The sequence below is a fragment of the Rhinatrema bivittatum genome, chromosome 8 (genome assembly GCF_901001135.1).
Source record: "Rhinatrema bivittatum chromosome 8, aRhiBiv1.1, whole genome shotgun sequence".
Taxonomy (NCBI): Eukaryota; Metazoa; Chordata; class Amphibia; order Gymnophiona; family Rhinatrematidae; genus Rhinatrema; species Rhinatrema bivittatum.
Window position 1 is genome coordinate 74,674,011 of NC_042622.1, and position 22,317 is coordinate 74,696,327.

Sequence of the window (22,317 nt, forward strand, 5' to 3'; positions counted from 1 at the left end):
CAATATATTTATAAATTATCTGGAAAGGAATACGAGTGAGGTAATCAAATTTGCAGATGATACAAAATTATTCAGAGTAGTTAAACCACAAGCGAATTGTGAAATTGCAGGATGACCTTGCGAGAATGGAAAATTAGGCATCCAAATGGCAGATGAAATTTAATGTGGACAAGTGCAAGGTGATGCATATAGGGTAAAATAATCCATGCTGTAGTTACACGATGTTAGGTTCCATATTAGGAGCTACCACCCAGGAAAAAAGATCTAGGTGTCATAGTGGATAATACATTGAAATAGTCAGCTCCGTGTGGTACAGCAGTCAAAACAGTAAACAGAACTTTAGGAATTATTAGGAAGGGAATGGTGAATAAAACGGAAAATGTCATAATGCCTCTATCACTCCATGGTGAGACTGTACCTTGAGTACTGTGTAGAATTCTGGTTGCCGCATCTCAAAAAAGATATAGTTGTAATGGAGAAGGTACAGAGAAGTGCGACCAAAATGATAAAGGGAATGGAACAGATCCCCTATGAGGAAAGGCTAAAGAGGTTAGGGCTGTTCAGTTTGGAGAAGAGATGGCTGAGGGAGGATAATTGATATTTAAAATCATGAGGTCTAAAACAGATAAATGTGAATCGGTTATTTACTCTTTTGGATAATAGAAGGACTAGGGGGCACTCAATGAAGTTAGCAAGTAGCACATTTAAAACTAATTGGAGAAAATTATTTTTCACTCAATGCACAATTAAGCTTTGGAATTTGTTGCCAGAGGATGTGGTTAGTGCAGCTGGGTTTAAAAAAAGGTTTGGATAATTCATGGAGAAGTCCATTAACTGCTATTAAGTTGTCTTAGAGAATAGCCACTATTACTTGGCATCAGTAGCATGGGATCTACTTAGTGTTTGGGTAGTTGCCAAGTACTTGTAGCCTGGATTGGCCACTGTTGGAAACAGGATGCTGGGTTTGATAGACCCTTGGTCTGACCCAGTATGGCAATTTATGTTCTTAACCAAAACCAGGAATGGAAAGCTTTGGTCTTATTTTGATTTTTTTGTGACAAAAATGGAATCGCCATGGTGATAAGGTCTCATGGTGCCATCTTCTGCACAGAATTTGCTTGCAGATGTTTTCAATAAGTTTTCTGCACTGAGGAGAGACTGCACCAATATGCACACATGTTTTGATGCTGGACTTAATGTCACTGCTTTTATGGAACTCCAATTTAAATTTCTGCACAGATTTTATATTGCTTCTAAAACTGCAAGTAATATGGGAATACTGGGATCAGGTCGGTGTCCCAAGCATGGTAAAGTAGACCGTACTCTGGGCCACAAATTCTGGACCTGCTCTGTTCTCCACAGCTTTTGGGTTGCTGTAAATAGCTCTCTCACTAGGCTGAGTGGTGTTTCTTTTTCCTTATCGGTAAATATATTTTTATGGGATGACTTGCGGGGTGTTGTTTTCTCTAATAAATATGTTAAATGGTGGTGCAGACTGACGATATTTGCTGGCTAAGAAATGTCTCCTACAGAAATGGCTGTCTACTGATCCACCGACACAGACACAATTGAGAAATGTCACCCAAACGTACGTATTGGATAAAGACGTTAAAAAAATAGAGTTTAAGAAAAAATGAGATTTTGTGAAACTGTAGGAGATTGCTTGAATTTCATCCCCTTTTGCAAGGGGGTTGCTTATTAATCATTTGCCTGCATGAATGTCTCTGGCTGCATTACATAATGGAGTAAGTGACATCATTGTTGATACTGTTCGACTGAGATGGGTCAGGATTATAAATGGGGGTGTGGGGGGGGAGGGGGATGTTCTGACTTTTCAAATGTGTATTTCCTATTCTGTTTTTCTTGCCTGATGGTTTGAAGAACCTCTTTTCATTGGGCGGCCAATGTTAGTTATTGTTTTAGATTTGGAATGCACTGTCTCGTTTACCATATTGTGTTCAAATGATCTCATTAACCGATTTAAACATGTCACCACTTTTTCTGCACAAAGACTCTTCAGAATTACTGTGCTGATCATGACATGTCTATGTCCTTTTTGATTTAGGTAACATGATGAAAAATGCATCATCTTAACTGCTGAGGTGGAAGCCTGAGGAGATTTTAGAAACTCTTCTAAGGTGTAAATTCTTGACCTCACGGCTGTTGCAGACATGCATGCACAGGCCGTGCAGTTAGAACCATCATGGGAAGACCTGAGACGCTGGACAGGATGGGTCATGCTGATCAGAGAGAATCATTTTAGAATGGGGATATCTCTTGAACCCTATCTAACCACTAGAAGAGGAGCAAAGCTAAATCAAACAATCATGAAGAACATTTTTTTTAAAAGGAGATTCATGATTTTAAAAATAGAACTATAAAGAAAAGAAGAATAAACCTTAAGGGGAAAAAATGACAAGCAGCAGCCTCAGTTCTGGAGAGAAAAAAAACATCTTTTTGTGCTAGCATAAGAAAACAGACAGATTAGATAACAGAAGAAAATAGACTCCTGTGGAAGAAGCTGCAAGGGAAGGTGCACACATACTCAGAAGGACTCAATCGTTCTGAACCCTGGGAGCACTATCCATCCCTACACTGCTGGATGTCATCATCCCCTTTTGTTTGACTGATCATCATCCTGCTTGTCCATGGAGAAATAATGCTGTTTAAATTGATCTACAGTGGATCCCCTCCACCACCACCACCCAAGTTTTGCCAGTATTCATTCCTGTTCTGGAAATCAAACATGCATTGCATTTTTTCCTGAATATTAGGAAATGTGATTCCTGTCTATTTTCTAGTTGAAAACTACTCCATAACTCAAACTACCACAGAAAAGGCTCTTGCTCTAAAACAAGTTTACTTCATAGCCCAAGCTGTAGGAATCTGCAGCAGGTAATCTTAACACACACAGCTTTTTACCAAGAACATACCAATTCAATCTACTCTAAATAGGAAGATTCCTTCCCCAGCAAAATCCAGAAGATAAAGGCCAGACATTTACATATTGCCGTTTTTATTAACGGCAATATTTAACAGAGGCCATGCACTTGCTTTCCTAGTTTTCCCCATTACCACTCTGACTGCAATATTCTGCAAGATTTGCAGCCTTTGACTGAACTCCTGGGTAACTCAACATAAAAAGAATTTTAATTATCAATTGCACTCATCACTAATGTATGCTTAACTGATCTGAAAAAAACAAAAACAAGATAGATGCCTTGGAAAGTAAATTTATTGAATACAGTTTAGAAACCATAATGCCCGACTCCGGCCAAGTTTCACCTTTTCAGCTGCATCAGGGGCTTATTAATCCATACTCTACAAATGTATTCACATTCACATTTGTATAAGGGAGTCAATCTCAGCTGCTTAAAATTGGTTACAATGTTAATTTGACAATCACTTTATATTTGTGTCTTGCAGAATACTCAAAGATTCTTCGCAAGAGGAGCAAGTTGGAGCACATATTGCCTGTCACTGTACTGCATTGCCCAGTTTGGTTTTGTTGAAATTGAGATATGTGAATGCTAAGCGAAGAATCTTTGAGTATTCTGCAAGACACAAATAGAAAGTAGTTGTCAAATTAACATTGTAACCAATTCTAAGCAGCTGAGAGAGACACCCTTAAGAACTTCTCCCCAACAGTGACTGGTTAGTAGTGATGGGTTTTTGAGCTCGTCTGTTCACAATGGCATTTCTCTGAGCTCTCTGTTAAGAGGCTCATCAAAATCACATCCTGTGAGAAATTTGCTAGGGAGCTTCAATGTGAAAGGTGAACTGGATGTAGAAGCATGGAGGTCTGAATCAAAGGTGTTTGAGATAAGGTTTCTTTCATCTCCTATCCAATCACTCTAAAATGGGAGACTTCTGCACAGGGCTAAAGGCAGCGGCATATCCAGGGAAGGATAATTGCCTGAACATGACATGTCAAAAAACCTTTCCTGCATGTTTTCTCTAATCAACACTTGCAGTTTTGCTATTCTGTGGGTGTCTATGGTTAGAATAGAAGCTGGGATCTGTCAGCTACTTCCAAGTGATCCAGACTGACCACTGTCTGAAACAGATTGCTGGGCTCAATGGATCATTGACCAAGGAAGGAATGTCTTATGTTCTTAATCTCTTCATTTAATACTGACTGCAACATAGGCAGAGTAAACTAATTGCATCTCACATTTACCCTTTGCTTTAGACATAAGGAGTCAGTATTTATTAAAAGGGTGTGCAAGTGATCGACCATATAGATTTGGCAGTCTGCTCTATGGGAAGACAGACAGCATTCTGAAAATAGCACTTCCTGGTAAGGTTTAGATGTATGGTGCCATGCAATACCCAAATTAGGGGGTCGCGCTAGCAAGGAGGTGCTAGGGTCGCTTGCGACCTTAGCACCTTCTTGCTAACGCGACCCCGCCACGGCTGCCGGTTATGAAGACCGACGCCGATAAACTCTGCATCTTGTTTTCATAACCGGCCATCTGCCAGTAATGAAAACAGACGCATAGTTTACTGGCATCGGTCTTCATAACTCAGCGGTCTGCCGAGGTTTGGTTTTTTTTTTAACTTAAGAAAAGGACAGAAAAGCAGGTTTTTCTGCTTTTCTGTACTTCTTTTACCTGCGCTCAGCTATTAATGCCTGCTCCAGGCAGGCGTTAATATCTGAGAGCAAAATGTGTGTCTGAGACGCACACTTTTTTTTTGCATACAGAGTGAATGAGTAATAGCCTCATTCACATGCATTTGCATTTGATGAGTGCTATTGCATTCACTCAGCGTCCGACGCGGGTTATACAGTGTGCTCGGCTGAGCGCATTGTATTGCATCGGCCCCTTTGTTTGAAACACTGCAGAGGGCAAAACTTGGTAGGTCTTATAGGGAATTGATCATCTAGAAACATTGCATGGAAGAACTGCTTGAAGCCTGGTGGATGGCCCTTGAGAGACCAGCACATCTTCAACTCTGGGTGGTCCTCTAAGTATAGCTACACTGGTGCACGAGGCATTTTCACCATATCTGAGCCATTCGTGGACAAGTACTGACATAATAAAACTTCTGTTTAAGGCTCAGTATACACCAGCTTCAAATCACAAAATATTTTTCAGGCCACTGTGATGATGAACTGGGAAGGGGGGCTGGGGAGGGCAATTAGCCCTTGGCTTTGCTCCAGGACTAGTCAGAAATGTTGAAGTGAATAAGGATCACTTTGATAAAGCCTGCTCTCTAGTATGATCCTGGTTGACTCCGTGGCCATCCACCTTAATTTTTGAGTTGAATTTACTCGATCTAAAATGTAGGCTCAGTGCCTCCCTGGGCAGTAAGACTCACTCTTGGTATTATCTTTGTGCTAAAGCTGCACAAAGGCATTATGGGCCTTTGCCCAGGCATCTGTAGCACTCACAACAATCATCTATCAGAAAGATTGGAAAAAGTACGGTTTTTTTTTTTTTTGGTTTTTTTTACTCAGAGCACTTTCAAGTTGTGGTATCTCTTGCCAGAGGACGTGATCAAGGCCACTAGCATTGTGAGATTTAAAACAAGGTTTGGATAAGTTCCTGAAAAGGGTGTTATGGACTTTCTTCCAGGAACCTATCCAAACTTCTTTTAAACCTCACTATGCTACTGAGCTTGATCATGTCCTCTGGCAAGAGATTCCACAAATTGAATAGTGTATTAGTGAAGTAGACTAAAGAAAGCTATTTGCTATCCCTGGGAGTGAGTATCAGGGTGATCAGCCAGGTACATGCAACCTGGAGCGGCCACTGTCAAAGAAAGAATGCTGGGTTTGATGAACTTTGGTCTGACTTAGCATGGCAATTCTTAAATTCTTATCTTCTGCAAGCACATTGTACATTTCATGAAACTTCTGGCTTGTTTCTTGGCCATGGTAAGACACTGATAACACAAATGCAAAGTCTGAAGAAAGTCTGAAAAAATTCTGTTTGAAAAAAGGAGATATGCCTACAAAAGAACTTAGCAGCTGAGCCTCTAGCACCCAATGCAAATATGTGAAACTGAAGTTACAGCTCACAACAAAAAGGAAAGAAATTTGGGAACATGCTCAACATTTAACTAAAGAAAATACAAATAAAACTTATGAGAACATATGCTTTAAAAGTGTACACTGAAATGTCTTTGGTCCAAAATAGCTATAAGAGCAATCTTGTACGAGGTCCCTCAATGGGAAAGTAGATAATTGAAAAGCAGCAAGTCTGGCCGCATATAGGAAAATGCCATGCATGCCTACAACTCTAAGAAAGTTCTGGAAAAATCCTCCATATCAGCTAAACAGTCACACAGCTTATCTGTGTGATTCTGTTGCATCAGAGAAGCAATGCTACATTGCTACAGTAACGATTTTAAAAAAAGTGTGGGATAAACAGAGGATCCCTAGTGACAAGAGGACAGAAAAAAAAAAAGCATTGGGTAATCTGCAGAGCAGCAGTTACAGCCTAAGACAGCAGTAGTATGATTCAATCCAATCTTAAAGAAAGCATAGGGGTAAGCTGCATGGAATGGTAGTTACAATTCTATAAGGCAGCTGCAGTACTTTGAAAGGCTGGGTATGGGACATTAGGATTGGCAAGTGGATTTGGATTCCATATGGGGATTTGTACATGCATCTACATAAAGCAGACACACTGCTGCTGGACAAACTAGATGGGCCATATTGATTTTTATCTGCCGTCATTTACTATGTTACTTATGTTACTATGTTGCATTCCCTTCTTCCCAAGGTAGATAACACCAGCCCCCAAAGGAATTAAATCAAATGCCGCTCCTTTCCATCATGAGGGCTGAATCCTAGGTAACTACTAAATGTGACTTCTGGCAAAGCACAAGATTTCAAACAGTTTATATTTGTATTTCCTTAATCCTTTGTTCATGAATACCTTTGTATCTGCTGTATCATCAATGCCATACATAACCAACACAGGCAAATGTTAACACCTACTCTCTGGGATATTAGGACTTTAATTAATATAAATATATAGGGAGTAAAATATAATGGAGACTGTTGGGGGAAATCTCAAGAGTGCCATATATGCACCACTAATTCCACTGGAATAAAGCAAAGGTTGCTTACCTTTAACAGGTGTTCTCCGAAGACAGCAGGATATCAGTCCTCACAGGCAGGAGACGTCATCTAACAGAGCCCAGATCAGTGCAATGAATTTCATGGTTTTCAGCATGTTCTACTGAGCATGTGCAGGCTGTCCCAGTGCCATCATGCAGGAGCCCCTCCCCCTCCCAGGTTGGTAAATGGCTAAATAAGGAGAAGCCAAATCCGAGGGGAGGTTGGTTCTGTGAGAACTCATATCTTGCTGTCCTTTGAGAGCACCATTACAGGTAAGCAACCTTTGCTTTCTCTGAAGACAATCAGGATACTCAGTCCTTACAAATGTGCAATCTACAGGTTAGCTGCAGATTGCCCTCAACAAAAAATGGGAAAAAGGCAACAACGATGTGAACAGACAGTTTTTTGGTGGCAAGAGGCCATTACTTTTTTTTTTTTTTTTTTTTTTTTTTTTTAACGGCAACCTGCAGATAATAGAAATGGGCTCTAGTAGAGATGGAGTTTGATTCTAAACCTTAGTGAGACCTCTCAGGACAAAATAACTAAACCTATTGTCATGCTGGGTGTCCATATCCAAAAGAGAAATAGGATGTGAATGTGTGAACTTAACTCCATGTCACAACCTGGTAAAACTCTTCCATGGTGGCAAAACTCAGGTGGGCCACAGTCATTTATTTTATTTAAAAACATGAATATGCCCCATCATCTAAAATTCTGAGCAGCTTTCAATAAAAACATACATAATCATTACAACTTTATGATAAAACATACCTAATCATCACAACATACTAACAAAAAAATGTCAATCAAGTACAAACAAAATAACTCACAAAAATAGGCTTAAAATGAGATTAATAAAACTCTAACCTCTGGCCTCACTGCTAATAAGTAGAAGAAACTTAAAAAAAAAAAGTCAGTTGAAACAAGTGAGTCTTGAGCTGCTTCTTGAACATTCCTGCTTACACAATATTAAAGATAATTTGTTCCATAACTCTGTTCCCTGCAATAGATAATAGTTTGGCATGAGAATTCGCTAGCCATATAGTTTTATGGTTAGGGATATTCAACAGACATTGACCTACAGACATTAACTGTCTAACAGAACTATGAATCTTTAACAAAGTACTGAGCCAAATAGGAGCATCATGACTTAGAGAGTGTTGTGAATTAAATACAAGATCTTATATTGCATTCTAAATTCACTTGGTAACCAATGCAATGACTTTAGCGCTGGAGAGATATGATCAAATCTTGAAGTACCAGTTAGGTTCCTTACAGCAGATTTCTGAATCATCTGCAAGAATTGTAGAATATATTTTGGCAATCCTAAAAATAGAGAATTGCAGTAATCCAAATTTGAGAACAAAACCTGCAAAACCATAAGAAACAAAAATCAAGATAAGGTTTTAATCGTCTCAACATCCTTAACTTCCAATATGATGTCTTAACTAGTGACTTGATGTGCGATGTGAACGATAACGTGGAATACATCAGTACTCCAAGATTTTGCACTTCATCAGCAATGGGAATTTGCATACCTTGAAAGCAAAATGTGTTTGGAAAATGTAAACCCCCTTGCTTATTCAAATGGATAAGCTCTGTTTTTCCTATGCTGAGCGAGAACAGATTATGAGCTAACCAAGTTGAAATGGTAGTAAGATAATTATTTAGTTCGCTCAGTGTAATTTTCGCATTACCTTGACAGGGAATCAAAAACTGGATATCGTCAGCATGAAGATAATGGAGACCAAGACCTGACAAAAAAGTTTACAAAGCGATCTAAGATAAATATTAAAAAGGGTTGCTGAGAGAGATGAATCCTTTGGAACTCCTGTCATAAGAGGAAGCCACAATGAAGTCGCCATTCCAGAGTCAAGCCTGCCTGGGCATAACAGAAAGATGCATCTGTTATCCAATTAGACAGTGCGTATTCAGCTACAGCAATGCCAGGTCTCTTTGGGTCAAAAGAAACCAAAAGCTGGGTGGACTTTCTAATTGTTTCAATCTTCTTCAAATAGAAAACTAAGGCTCTTCTGCAATCCAAACTGCACAAGACTTGTTCATCTTTGTGGACATGTGGCCTAGGAAAGAATATTGGAAAGCCAAGTGATTGGTTAAGGTAGAAGACTGACATTATCTTAGGCAGGAACTTCAGGTATGTGCACAGGACTACTACTTAGGGCAGATAAGTGAGTAGAGTCTGCAGCTCATTGATTCTGAATGCTGAACTGATTGCCACCAAAAATATAACCTTCCAGGTAAGCTTACAAGAGTCCAATGGCTCAAAGAAAGCCATTATCAGTCTGGTCAGTAATAGACACAGGGGGAGGCTTAACGGGAATCTCAAAACTAAGGTTGTATAGAGATGAGTTTACCATCTACATGATGTTTACAAGCATCAAATGCACAGATTTGACCCCTATCCGAGTTAGTCTTGAGACCAGACTCAGAGACACATACGATTTTTCAAAACACAGTCTAGTGTAAGAACTCCCTCCCCACAGGATTTGCACATCTGGTGTTTACTCCTCCCATTCTCAGTTGTTGTATAGTCATGTGGTGTGGGCTAGTGTGAGAATGCAGAGTCCAATGAAGCCTAGATATATCTTAAGCCAAACATGTCAGTCTTGGGTCAATCAATTCCATTACAACCACTTTGGTCTCCAAAAAGGAGGAGAGTTGCTGAAGTAGCAGATCCTAATGAGAGATATAGTGTTGACTTCTAGGGGGGCAATTTGGTTGGATTTTCAATAGAATGTCCATATCTATTTTGCAGTATGCTTAGAACCCAGGTTATCTGAGGTTATACTGGGCCAGCAGTTTGCATAAATCCACAGACTCCCCCCCCCCCCCCCTGCCCCGCAGGTTGCCTAGAACAGATATTAGAATTTTGGCTATATTTTCCTGGATCTAATCAAAATCCTGTCCCAGGTTTTGATGGGGGAGTTGACTGAGGTTTAGAAGTCCTCTGCTGTTTGGTATGAGAGCAAAGCCTCTGTTGTTGGGAAAGAGAGGGAGGAGTATGCTGCCTCTTTAAAGGACAGAAGTGTCTCCTCGGCACCCCAAAGAAGTTATTACCCTTGTAGGGCACAGCAGCAAGCATGTTCTGTACATCTGTTTTTAGATCTGAAGTCTATAGCCATGAGAGACTGTAGGCATCAATGGTAGTTGCTCTCTATGCCGTTTCAAAATAGTCATAGGTTGATCTGACCAAGTGTTTTCCACATGCCTTTCCCTTGTTCATTACTGACATCAGATAGTCTGATTTCTCCTGAGAGAGAAATTATGACAAATCCTTGACTTTTTGCAGAATGTTATCAAAGTACTGGCTCAGGAAGAGCTGGTAAGATATGTGGGAACTGGATGGCGGCATAACGGATTGGTGGAACGCCAGCTATCTCTGAATCTCTCTTAAAGTTTTTCTTTGCTTGATAATGCCTTCCAAGAGAAAGGGAAAGGTGAGGGTCTTCCCTCCAGAGCCCTTACTTGGACCTAATCAGCTTGACATCGTGCGTTTCCTGGCCCAGACAGTGAGTTTGGAGGGAGCCGAGGAGGCCATTGCGAGCTGTGCAGCAGGAGAGCGGAGTGCGTCGCCAGCAGAGACGTCCCTCAGCCCTGACCTTCGCGCACCTCCGGCGCAGCGCGACCCAGCTGGGGCTCCTGCTCAGACGTACTTGGATGATGCGTCCGGGGCGCCAGAGCTGGAGGGAGTGAGCCCTGGAGCAGCAGAAGGAGAAGGACCGGCCCGAGTGCAGACGGACCCTGAGGTGGTTGGAGTGGGCCCAGGTGCATCGGGAGAGCCCCCGGTGGAGGAAGGGGAGGCTCGAGAAGCCGGAGAGAACATCACCCTCCCGGTCACTGCTGGTGAGTCAGCGTTGGGAACATCGAGGCCCGGGGCTGTGACACTCAAAGCCATATGGGATCTGGTTGCAGGCCAGGGACTCTCGCTAACCAGACTGGAGAAGAATGTAGACTCCCTTAATTACAATATACAACAGAAGATATTGGGGATTCAAGAACAGGGAACTAATTTGACAAACAAGATAAATGAGATTGAAAATAAGCTTCAAACTAATGCTAAAGTTAATTCTGTTATTATAAAGGAACAGTTAACATCTTCAAGACGCCTAGAGACACTAGAAAATGGACTGAGAAAGTTAAATGTGAGAATTCTAAATTTCCCCCATATTATGGGGGAAATGCCTTATACCACCTTAAAAAAGTTTTTGACAGTAAGCCTAGGATTTTCTGAACAAAATATTCCCTCTATTAATTTCTGTAGTTTTATAACAAATAGGGCTACTGCTAGAAATGAAAATAATGTGGAAATACCATCTAATTTGACTGGGTTCTTAGAATCCTCTAATGTGGAAATAATTGAGAGGAAAGTCCTTTTAGTGTCATTTATTACAACACAAGACGTCATGAATGTAATGCGAAATTACTTTAGGAATTTTCCTGTGAATTTCTGCGACCAAGAAATTAGGTTATATCCTGATATGGCTCCGATCACTCAATGTCGCAGGAAAGAGTTTTTGTCACTTAGACAAGATGTTATTGCATTAGGTTTTGTGTTTTCAATGCAGTATCCCTGTAAATGCTTGTTAAAGAAAGGTGACGAAAACTTTGTGTTTTTCCAAGTAGAACAGTTGAAACAGTTTATTGAACCCCGTAGGCCAGTAACCTCTTCCCCAAATGCCTAGAGATAGAAGGTCAAAATTGGAATAATCACTGTTAGTATTATGTTAAGCCTATTCCTAGAATTCTTTTCGTTTGGGCTCCTGTTAAATATATAATGTTTGCCACTTTCGGGTGATATTTTTAATGGTAATTTGTATATCCTTATTATTATAAGTTTTGCTAGGGGATTATCTAAACAAAGATTTTATATAAAGATAAATGTTTCTTTAGAGTTTAAGATTGTATGACTAAATAATATGTGATATTATGTAATGCAATCTTATATGCTTTTCTCCCAAGAGTATCAAGAGCTCAGGATTCTTTCTCAGGGTCCGAGGTATGAGTCCTGGATTTCTTAGCAGTCATGAGAGACTTTTCAATAGATTGGTGATATAGCTGTTTGTCAAACTAAGGAGATTTCCTGTTAACAGGGGGGGTACATTAAGTTTACATTCCTGTCAACAAAAAGGAGGGTCTCGCATATTAACTGTATGTCCCTTAGGATATCCTTGACTGGCACTGCTACAACAATCTTAATGGGATCAAGAAACTGGACAATGTCCAAAAGCTTTGCCCTGGAAGCTTCTTCCATCTCCAAGTGAATGTCCTCAGACATTCTGTTCATAAAGATGGCAAAGGAGAGGTCCTCTAGTGGGGACTTTCTCCTTTCCTGTGGAAGACAGGGGCCCAAGGGCAGACCTATTGACTTCTTCTGATTAGAGTAGTCATCGGATCCATACTTATAGCCCTAAGAATGCTCAGATTCCAAATCTGATCTTTGGGCCAATGATGCATCTTGAGTACACATCTGTCTGGCAGCCAAGGTCATTGAGAGACCTTCAATTGGCTGTGGAGGTCTAAATCTGATGCCTTCAGGAAGCTTCCTCCAACCATCCCTCTTGCTCACATGATACACTGGAAACAGAAAACAGAGCGAACGCTGATGTCATGTTCCTTTGGGCACCAGTATCTATGAAATTGCTGGTGGGGGCTCTGAGAATTGAGCATGGGTTGAGTATCCGTTTGAATTGCTGTTGATAACAGCTAAGCGAGACAAATGGAGGCCCCCCTACTTACTGGATTTTCCTGTTCAGTTCATTCTCAAATATTGCCAATACTAAGACAGCATGGGAAGCAGCAGGAGAGATCATATTTTCGTGAATCACCTGAGATGTCTTGGAGGTTTTCACAATCACCCAGTCTCTTTCAAGAATGAGCTGTCCTCTCTGCAGGAATGCTTGTGAAGATGTAAGGCTACCACCAGTAACTCCCTGCTCTCAACATTGTGGAATGACCAGAACTGATGTTGATGCTCCTTCACCTTCATTCTATACTCTGCAACAATGTCCCCTCAATGTTGACACTAATGAAGCAGAATCCCTTGCTTTCATCAAGTGGCAGAGCTAGAGGATGGTCTACCTTTATATTCTCTATCAATGCATTTCCAGAGTCTGGTGCAGTGCCTGAGACCTTCTACATCGATGCCTCTAATGCCAAGAAAGATGGCTTGGACTTATTTGGCCTGAAGAGATTTTGCATGAGATTCAGAGGAAACCAATGGCCAATAGCAGTCAACGTCCTGCAAGTGAAGCATCACAAGATGTCATGGTCACCTTCCAAGCACACATCTATCATGGGGGTACGTTCTGAAGCCACTGGCCGCTTTCACCTTAAGGGTCACGGGCTGAAAAATAGTCACTATGAAATAAAATGATTTGATGTTGGAAATCCCAAGCTGATATCACAATACACAAATACCAATGAAACATGTAGGTGAACAAAAACAAGAAAACTTCAAGCTTGGGGTGAAAAAACATCTAAGGTTCCAACAGGTTGAGGAAACACTGACAGAGGGAGGCCACGTGAAAAATGTGGATTTTTGAGGTGTGCTATGTTAAAAAAACAACTCACTGATCAAAATAGGACTGTTGGACCCCGTGGAAAGAGAGAAACTGAAGGGAGGCACAGTACGATAACCCATGTGGGATGGCCAGCATATACTCAGCAGAGCATGCCAAAAGCTCTTGAAGCTCTGAAGTCATCGCATCAACACAGGCTCTGTTGGATGATTGTCACCCATTTGGGAAGACTGATATCCTGCTAGTCCTTGGAGAAAGTACTTTACCTGACTTTGATTTCTTTTTCTTCTTTTTCTTCAACTTCAATTTTAAAAAGTTTTTGTATTTTTTCTCTCTGTTCTTCTTTTCTTTAATAGCTGGAATGAAACATTTAATAAGCTTTAAAAGATATCGAGAGTTTGTCAAATAAAACATGGCTTTGCTTGAATTACAAGTGCCATTTGCTATCCCAGATTATCATTACAATAATCTATACAAATCAGGTTTATAGTTCAAGGATGGCTCAGTCTAACTTTCACATATTTCACACTGCTATTCACAAAATCTATGCCACTTATCCTATCTATTTGGAACTGCCACTCCTACCAATTTTTTTCCCTCATATCATCCTAGATAAATCATCATTTCTATCGGTAAAACAGACTCAATGTATTACCATTTGAAAATAGGTAGCTCAACCTCTTTCTAATCCATTGCAATTTTTCTTCCAGTCATCAATAGAATGTCTTAATTATGTAAGAGGAAGTATTATCATTGACTATTGTAATATAGTAAATGATGACAAAGAAAAAAAAAAAAAGACAACTGGCTCATTGAGTTGACCCAAATGAGAGATTCTTTCATTTTGGGTAGAGGAGCATATAAATTCCCATATTCAATCTAACACAAGTTACTCACTACCTGTCTATTACTTGAACTTTCAACCCTTGCTACCTTAGGGTGTTTTCTGTTGCAAGAGTTGTTGGGTACAAAACAACAGAGTGCTGTCAGGAGTTCATGCATGTGTGCACTATTATGACTCTACTGGGCAATCCTCCTGCAGGAAAAGAGAACCATAATCGGAAGAGAGAGCAGCATGTAGCTAGTATTTCAATCTCCATATTGAATAATTTGTAGCCAAAATTTATTTAAAACTTGACATGTCCATGGTAATTGCATTAAAATCATCTTAAGTTAGTTACATTAATTTATTAATTGTTATATTAATTTATTATTGCTCTACCAATTTATTATTGTTGTATAAAATTGTTGTTCAGAGTCTGATCTTTGGAAGTCAGCATGGCAGTCCTGGAAGAGCTGAGACACACAAAGAAGTTTCAACTCCAGTCTAGCAGCCCTTGTGCTGCTTTGGAGGAGCAAGGTCACCTGGAAGGAGACCATCAACTTGATGTGATAGCTAGAACTTGCGCTCCAGGTGATGCTTTATCCTCTTGCACTGAGGATGTATATTCAGGGGCTAATGCCCAGGAGAGATGGGTTATAGTTGGTGATTCAATCATTAGGAATGTAGATAGCGGGGAGGTTGGTGGGTGTAAGGATCGCTTGGTAACATGCTTGTCTGGTGCGAAGGTAGTGGACTTCATTTACCACCTAGATAAGATTTTAGTGAGTGCTGGGGAGGAACCAGCTGTCGTGGCATATATGAGTACTGTCATAGGAAGGTAAAAGAGGGAGGTTTTGGAGGCTATATTTAGGATTTTAGGTATGAAATTGAAATCCAGAACCTCCAAGGTTGCATTCTCAGAAACATTTCGAGTTCCATGCGCAGAACCCCAAACGCAGGCTGAGATCCAGAGTATGAATGCAGGGAAGGCAGTTTTATTTCGACATTTATATAGCACTAATCAAAATTTCTTAGTGGTTTACAATAAATACAGTCATAAAACATAAGTTAAAATATCTAGAACAAAAATTTCATTTAATATGACAAATCACACAAAGGTAACTCATAATGAGTTCTGTACAGGCTCCAATACTCCCATTATTAAAACTAACTTAGCTTAAAAAGTAAAATGATAAATAAAATTAAGAATCAATGATTACTATAAATAAGAGTAGAACTATTCTTGTACAAACTGCCCATACAATAATTTTGCCACTCTGGATGATATTAGCCTAACCATCAGTTAGTCAAAATCTCCAAAAAAATTAACATATCTTTATTAAAAGCTTGATGAAAAAAGAATCCCTTTACCAGCTTTCTAAACTTAAGGTAGGAAGTCTCTTCTTTGATGGGGCGGGAAAGTGAGTTCCAGAGCTCAGGTCTTTGCATATAAAATAAGCGCTCAAGGGACTCATCTAATTGAACAACTTTTAATGATGGCACATCCAGTAGATTTAAGGAGGCTAATCTAACCTTAACTAGGATGGAATCCGGCTGCTGGAACTAACATTTAAAAAGGAGATAGAGTAACTTTTAAACTAGACCTTGGGGGATAGCAGTCAATTGCTCAGAAGTGCATGGTTTGAAGGGCGGTATCTACCAAGGATTCCTATTAAAGAATATCCCACTAAAAAAAGTTGTGGTTACGGCTGAAGTAGCCCAGATGGATGTAGATGAACAGCACACGGATGTGACTGACTACAATGCCTGTATCATCTGCTAATAAGCAGGCTGTGATTACAAATAGAAATAAAAGTATAAAAAACCCCCTTACTTTAAAATGTCTTTATGCAAATACCAGAAATCTGAATTGCAAGATTGGAAAGTTATGTATGGCATTATACAAGGATATAGACATTATAGCAATTTCAGAGACGTGGTGGAAGAAGATTAAGCAATGGGACCCTGTGAGATACCAGGATATAAATGATATCGACATGTTAGGGCAGAAGGGATAGGTGGTACTATATGTCAAAGATGGCAGAGAGTTAAGCATGAGAAAAATCCTGCAGAAAACAAAATGCACTGTGGAATCCTTATGAACAGAAATTCCAAGTGTGATGGTTAAGAACATAGCAGTGGGAGCATACTATTGTCAATCTACCAAGATGAAGAGACAGACTGTGAAATGCTAGCTGAAATTTGAAAGGCAAACTTGGCAACAATAGTGGGAGATTTCAATTACTCCAGTACTGACCTGGTCCTATGTCTCATCACGACATACTAAGGAAGTTAAGATTTAGATGCCATGAATGACTGTTTCATGAGGCAGCTACTTTAGATCTAGTGCTCAGTAATATGCACAACTGGTAAAAGGGGTTACTATGGTGAGGCCATGTGATTGATCTAGTTATCTGTCAAAAATAAAGAAGAGTTAGGATGGCTACCAAATGGGGCTACAATTCCCAGAATCCCCAGTACCCAATTTCTGAGAAAACACGAGGAGGAGTAGGCTGGGCCAGAATGACTCAGTAGGTTTTCCCATAATTGGTGGCCAGGTGCTGTAAATGAGGGAGTTTCAGCTTCCAGAAGTTCAGTCCTTCTATAGAAACACATGCAAGAAGAGGAGGAAGGAGAAGCAGAGACAGAAGGGGAGCTATCTGCAGATAGAACCCTCATTTAGAGTTAAGTTAGAGTTCTCTGCTTCTCTCTCTAACATATTTTAGCAAAAAGGGAACTGAAAAGGGAATATGATAGGCAGGGGTATCTAATGCTTCATTGTGTTAAATACTTTGATTTGGGAATATTAAAAGCTGTAGTAATCTATGAAAGATTTTCCTTGAAGCTACTAGGAGATATTTTCACTATTGAACATTGAGAGCTAAACTCTGCCACTGCTGAGAAAGTGAATCCTTGTTCAGAATGGTTTAGAAGTTGTGTTGGGAAACTGCAGTAATTAATTCCCTGTAAACTTTAGAGCAGCTGGTGAAAGTTTTTTCTCTGATTAGAGTGGCTAAAATGGCTTAAGTCTCACTTTTTATTTACACTATTAAAAAGGTTTAATATTTGCACTTGTTATCCAGCCAGTTTAAATTGCAGTGAACTGTAGGTATCTGGGGCAGTTAAAGCTGGGAAGAATTAAGCCCTGTAAATTAAGCCAGGAACCTTTCATAAGAATGTGTCTGTAGCTGGCAGAAACAGATCAGGCAACCAAAACGGTCACCAGTTAGCTAATCCTAAAGATTTCTTCATACAAGTTCTGGGCAACAAGGTGAAATACTGAGAATAGGGAGTAGAGCTCTCTAGGGAAAGGTCCTGGTTATAAGTACTGGTTTGAAGATGAAAAAGAAAATATTAGAAGCTAAAATAAAGTGATGCATTGGTTGTACCTTTTTTTTGTTGTTGTTCTAAACCCCACTGGAAACTTGCTTTTCTGAATTATAAAATATTATATTAAGCCACAGCTTGGTTGTCATGTTGGTTTTCTCTCTCTTCTGCATGAGAGTGTCTATCTTAGGCCTATCTAAAGGGCTAGTCAATTGGAGTGGGAAGCTTTGTAAGTACTATATTGAAGCTGCAAATGAGGAAATAGGTCAAGTCTTCATTCCACAACACCCTCTCTACAGGAAGTCCCCAGCCTTGTGAACTTTTAACAGCAGTCCCTGTGTTTTAGAAGCAGGCAGAAATAGTATCACCCATTGGTCAAGAGGCAGTATCCCATACTACCACACCACAGGCCTTTAAACAATAGTGATCACAATGCAATCAAAACTGACAATCACTGGAGGGAGAAGATTAAAACTGTGGCATTAAAAGTGGAGACTATGATAGAATGTGGAAATTAATTAGAAAAAACTAAAAGGAGAAAACTGCAAAAGTTAAGTTTGTATGAGGTGTAGATATTTAAAAATACTATTTTGGAAGCCCAGATAAAATGTATTCCATGCATTAAAAAAGGTCAAAGGAAGACCAAATGACTACCAGCATTGTTTAATACCCTTATTCAATAAACATAAACATGGTTAATGTGACTCAAACATTGCTCTATGCTTCAACGGCAAGAGAAAATGTGGGAAAAAGGATTTGCATTCACAAATAAGCGGAGGGGAGAGGGGGGGGGGGGTAGCTTGCTTGTTGTTGCGGCGGTTACTACCCCAAACCAAATAAGCCTGATACTTCACTTGGAATACATATCCAGTGCACCTCACTGCTTCAACGGCAGGAGGGAATGAAGAAAAGAGGATTTATATTCAGACAACCACCAACAAGGACTGAATTACACAGGCTGGGTAAACAAATAAGAGTGGGAGTAGCTTGCTTATTGCGGCGGTTACTACCCCTAACCAATCAAGTTGGATACTTAACTTTGATGCAGCTCCAGCACTGCTCTCTGCATTAATGGCAGGGGGGAAGGAAATTAGAAGCAAAAAGTTACCAATAAGGGCCAAGAGTAACAGATAAGTATAAGAAAAATAAGTGTGAAAGCTTGCTGGGCAGACTGGATGGGCCATTTGGTCTTCTTCTGCCGTCATGTTTATATTTCTATTAATGATGAAGTAAAAGAGGCAGTTAGAGCCAAAAGGGCATTGTTCAAAATATGGAAAGCTGACCTAAATGAAGAAAATATACAAAGAGATAAGCATTGGCAAGTTAGATGTAAAACAGTAGTAAGACAAGCCAAGACAGAATCTGAGAAGAAGCTTGCCAGAGAGGCAAAATTAATAATTAAACATTTTCAAGTATATTCAAAGCAAAAAGCCTCTGAGGGAGTCAGCTGGGCTGCAAGACTACTGAAGGGCAAAAGAGGTGCTCAGGAAGGTCAAGGAAATAGTAGAAAAACTGACTGAATTCTTCGCCTCAGTCTTTACTGAGGAGTATGTTGGGAACATACATGCATGTGAAATATTTTTTTATGGTGATGATGCTGAGAAACAAACAAATCTTTGTGATAATAGAGGATGTAAGGGCTAAAACTGGTGCTAGGGGAAGAGGGAAACCAAGATGGTTATATGGGTAGCCTGTTGCTGCTCCTATTATTACCTTAATCTGTTTTTTCCTTTATTGTCATTTGACCTATAAGGGGGGTGCAAAAAGGAAGGAGAAGGCATGGGTTTATTTGTCTGGCCCAATTAATACCTTCCTATCGACAGTGAGGATGCAGGTGACTATCCCCCTGGTTATTTGTACTGTGCCACCAAAAGGGGAGTGTATTCATCATTGGACTTTGAAGCTTCTTCAGCCTCTGGTGTTTGCAACACTTCTCCACAACCAACACCAAGTTAGTCAAGAGATCAACACTAGGGCTCAGCTTGATGATGCTGATCCGGGGCTCTCAGGAGGGAGAGAGAAGAATGTCAACTCAGTGGTTTTTTTGCTTAACATGTTGCTGGTATTCAAGTCAGAGATGGTGGAGATTTCATACAGAAAGCTCAGAAAACTGGATTTCAGAGGAGATACTATCTGTAAGTACTTATTTTAAAAATGTATAAGCCACATTATCCAAAGTCCTAAGCAGCTTACTTATGAGACTGCCGTGTTTGTGTGTGTCCTAATAACTTTTCTGTTTGATGTCAAATCCATACCAATTTTCAGGATGTGTCATCGGATATAGGCAGACTGACAGGAGTGTTTCTTTTTGTATCCATGCATATTTGCACATCTTGGGTAAGCATGTCCCAGAGAGTAGGCTCTTATTTTTAGGCAGAACTTCTGGTTTTCTTTTTTTCATTATGTTTTATTAAGTTTATAGACAAGATAACAGAGCATTCTTATAGCATACAATTGTTTCTGTTGCATACCATACAATTAAAAAACAAATGCAATCAACTATGGTACCTGCCAATGTCCCATCCCCCCCTTATCCATCAGCAATATTATGAAGAGATGATACAGGTTATCCAGGTCCTCTTACGTTTTTAGCAAAAAGATTTGTTGCTCTTTCTACAGCTCCTTTCAGTTTAGCCCACTGTTTTTTCACCACTTTTATTCTCCTACCCTCTGAGAGTCTCCTTAAGATATTTTCCTATTCTATAGAAGCTGGGATTTTTTAAATCAAAGATGAGATAAGTTAAAAAAAAAAAAGAGGGGGGGAGATTTACATATAGGGCTTGTGTTTTTAGGTTTTAACTTAGATATAAAAAAGGATAAACACTGTTAAAACACTACTGCCCTGTATACTCTTCTCAGCCTTCCCCATGTCTGCTTTGGAGCCTTTACTCTGTTTTTGTGCCTTTTCCACACTGATACCGCCTCAGCTGCATACTTGTGTAGCAGCAGTTGGATCTTCAATATCCTCATCCTCCTACTGGGTATATTCTACAGCTGTTATCAGCTCTGATCACCACCGGGAGGAAGAGAGTTTGAGAGTGGAAGGAACTGGGATGGGGAGAAAGTGGTGTGACTGGGGTTGGAGGGAGGGGGAGTATGAATGCTGGGTGCTGAGGGGGTGTGGAATAGATGTGGCAGTACATCTGTTATGGAAACATACATATTTGATTCAACTGGAAAAGGTACCAAAACAACTGTACTTGCTTAATTAAACATTGAAACATACCAATTTTTTGTGCTCTCAAAGAAACCCTAATTAGCTGGGAAAACAAACACTTAAATTCAAAATGTATAAAACAGAAGCCGTAGTCATATATTAGGGGCAAAATAAAAGCAATTGAGCAAGACAGCATGTTATGGGTTATGCTGAAGAAATCTAAAGATCTAATATCTATGTAGGTTTAATCTATAGGTTACCACTTTTATGAGAAGACATACTCTTGTGTGTCAAAATAGCATCAAACGCGGTACTTAAAGAGATCTACTTTCTATGATCAAAAAGTTACCATTCCTTAATTTGCTATTCAATTTTTTTTCTTTTTCTCTTGTAGCCACAGGTATAAAACAAATCAAATCAGTTTCTAGCTGCACATCATTCTTGCAATTCTTTACAATGGGGCATATATTGGACATTTTAATTCCTTCTATTCAAGGTGGTGACTTGGATCAACAATTATTACAACTAGAACATTGGATTTACAAGCGTAACACTTTGGTTCCAATTGGAATGACAGTATATTTGAGTAGCACACTGAATGGTCCACCTTTTGAGAGTTTAAGTTTTTTTTTTAATTTTCACACATCATAGAGAATATAATTGAATAATTAGATCACATGTTTAAAGAATTATCTGACATGTTTTGCTCATATATGAATAGTTGGAACAACATTGACAGCGTCAGTCTTCTCCCACAGGTCCCCTGGGGCAGACTTCTTTTCAAACATTGATGTTGGGACCAGAATTTTTTGTTCAAGAGTGACTGGATCAGAAATTTGTAAAAGATGTCTTGAAGCTAAGTAGAATAATTTTGTACACTGTGTACAATGTGTGCATTGAACTATAGACTGATGGATGGCATTATTTTTGGAGTTTGTAGAAAGAAAGTTTAATATAGATAAATAAGCAAGAAATAAAAAAAAGATGACTGGAAATAATGCAAAGGGTGATAGAGATCCACATCCACTTTTAATAATTAAAAAGCTAAGTACCACATTTGATGCTATTCTGACATATAAGAGTAGTGTTTTCACATGCATTTTGGAGGCAGGAAATTATTTAATACTCAATTGGTTTTGTTTTATAGCTATGGTGTGGTTATAGTGCCCTTTATTTTTTATTTAATCTATAAATTGGCATCACAAAAAGAAAATAAATATAGCCTAGATAGAATTTATTCAAAGGATAGCATGTATTGGTCTGGTGTTGTTAATGGAGGTCCTTAATCTACTAGAAATAGACTGGAAAATGTCAGCAACTGGATCAACTAAAATCTGGGGGATAGGCTGATGAACCTGTTCATGGTACTTGCAAATAGAGACAATATCACTAGGGCTAT

At 39.5% G+C, this 22,317-nt stretch overlaps 1 protein-coding gene across 4 annotated transcripts in view; it reads right to left on the reverse strand.

Annotated features, from left to right (window-relative positions):
- Nucleotides 1-22,317, reverse strand: part of PHF20 (PHD finger protein 20) — a 280,282-nt gene that overhangs the window by 51,356 nt on the left and 206,609 nt on the right. For 3 of the 4 annotated variants that reach the window (XM_029611169.1, XM_029611171.1, XM_029611168.1), the window contains one exon: nt 13,878-13,967. The exons of the other annotated variant lie outside the window; for it this stretch is intronic. In XM_029611169.1, coding sequence (XP_029467029.1) covers nt 13,878-13,967 — 90 coding nt within the window. The remainder of the gene's footprint in view (nt 1-13,877; nt 13,968-22,317) is intronic. 4 annotated transcript variants of the gene reach the window in all.